The 1,685-nt window shown below is 52.7% G+C and overlaps 1 protein-coding gene across 1 annotated transcript; it reads right to left on the bottom strand.

The window, feature by feature from the left end:
- Positions 1-434: 434 nt before the first annotated feature.
- Positions 435-1,384, bottom strand: LOC116023375. The gene is made up of 2 exons (XM_031264370.1): positions 1,129-1,384; positions 435-1,081 (listed from the first exon to the last, which is right to left on the bottom strand). Exons 1-2 carry the CDS (start codon positions 1,382-1,384, stop codon positions 435-437), a joined length of 903 nt encoding a protein of 300 aa, XP_031120230.1.
- Between the last annotated feature and the right edge of the window lie 301 nt (positions 1,385-1,685).

Genomic DNA, 1,685 nt, shown 5'->3' with positions numbered 1-1,685 from the left:
CCAAAGGTGTTTTCACAGGTTTTAGCTTGTTACGTTGTAACCCCAATCTCTCAAACACCTCCAGATACAAGATGTTCACGCTACTCCCTGTGTCCACTATGACTCTTCGGACTACCGTGCCATGGACGTCCATGGCAATAACCAAAGCATCCCGATGGGGGTGTTGGCTTCGGGGTAGGTCCTCATCGGTAAACAAGATGGGTTCTCGACATACCTTTTTTAGACTATCATCCCGACCATAGATGGTCCCCACGTACAGTTGTCGAGCCCAAGCTTTCCGAGAACCGGATGAGTCCCCTCTTTCCGGTCCTCCTACTATCATGTTGATAACAGGTTTGTGCTTCTAATTAGTCTCCTCTTCCTCAGAGGCGCGTTGTTTTCCTCGATCGGAGCGTGAATCTGTTTTGTCGGAGCGCGGATGTCGCCTCCACTGATTAATTAGGTGGGGGTGGGGCACCCTTCTGTATCATAGCCTCTATTTCTTTGCGCAGGTAAAAACATTCCTCCGTGGTATGCGTAGTCGATCGGTGATATCGACAGTATTTCGCTTGGACCCCTCCCGGAGGTAGGATCTCGGGCTGATCTCCAGGTTTCAGAGGCGGAGGGGGAGGCAAGGTATCTTTTACCTCATGCACGGGTTGGGCCACGGTAAGGCGAGGGGGCAGAGCCCCCACCCTCTCAGCTCCCCATCGAACCTCAGTGCGACTAGGACGCTCAGGTTCCGCTCGACTCCTAGAGTCAGGTCGGGATCGCTTAGCGCTGGATCCGGCAACTTCTCGCTGCCGTTTTTGTCTCACAGCCTCTTCTGTGTCTGCCTGACGACTGGCTCTCTGGATAGCCTCCACATACGTCTTAGGACGATCATTGTGGAGATCAATAAACAATTTGCCCGCTCGGAGCGACTCCATAAAAAAGGTGATAGCCACTTGCTCGTCTAACCCCTCGATAGTTTGTACCTCTTTTTGCCAGCGAGCCAGATACGTCTTCAAAGCTTCTCCCTCATCTTGACTGATTCCGCTCAAGTGGGTAAGATTGCGCTGCGGCTTGATGTTTACGGCGTAATGAGTAAGGAATCGGTCGGCTAAATCATTGAAGCACCGAATAGAACGGCTTGGCAGTGCCAAAAACCATTTTTGGCAGTGCACATAAGTGGCTCTTCCACCCCTAAAACTTGCATTTTGGCCTGATAACTGACCAAATGTTCTTGGGGATCCCCCGTTCCATTGAAAGTAGCATGTTCCGGGATTTTTAGGTCCGCGGGAGCCCGATAGTCCATTATTTCATCCACGAAGGGCGAGGAGGTTAATAGATTCTCAACAGAAGGCCTCACCTTGCCTTCAAATTGATCTTGTAGATTTTGTAGCCTTCGCTCGAAGCCTTCCATTTGACTTCGGCGGTACTTAGGTTCCGCGGGGGATTCTGCGCTACTTTCTGATATAGCAGTTTGCACCCTCCGCCAAGCCGCCGCGGCTCGACGTTCTTGGCGATTACCGTTCGGTCGATCCGGGTTTCCGCGCGGCGGATTTTTCGTAACGGATTTCCCTGGGGGTCACTTAAACGATCCATAACGGACCGGGCTATCTCCCGACGCCTGCCGTCTTCTCGACGGGGGGCAGGGTGATCCTCCCTGTGACGCCCTTCTGGCTCAGTAACTTGAGGGTTCGCGGTCCCTTCTCCCGTTGGTC

The sequence above is a fragment of the Ipomoea triloba genome, chromosome 6 (assembly GCF_003576645.1).
Source record: "Ipomoea triloba cultivar NCNSP0323 chromosome 6, ASM357664v1".
Classification (NCBI taxonomy): Eukaryota; Viridiplantae; Streptophyta; class Magnoliopsida; order Solanales; family Convolvulaceae; genus Ipomoea; species Ipomoea triloba.
This window is presented reverse-complemented; position numbering and strand designations above follow the sequence as displayed.

Excerpts from the sequence above, each read along its gene's own strand:
- LOC116023375 (XM_031264370.1), bottom strand. The coding sequence starts at position 1,384 with ATGGAAGGCTTCGAGCGAAGGCTACAAAATCTACAAGATCAATTTGAA. Across the intron at positions 1,082-1,128 it reads TATGTGCACTGCCAAAAATG|CCGACCGATTCCTTACTCAT; the intron begins GTTTTTGGCACT and ends TCAATGATTTAG.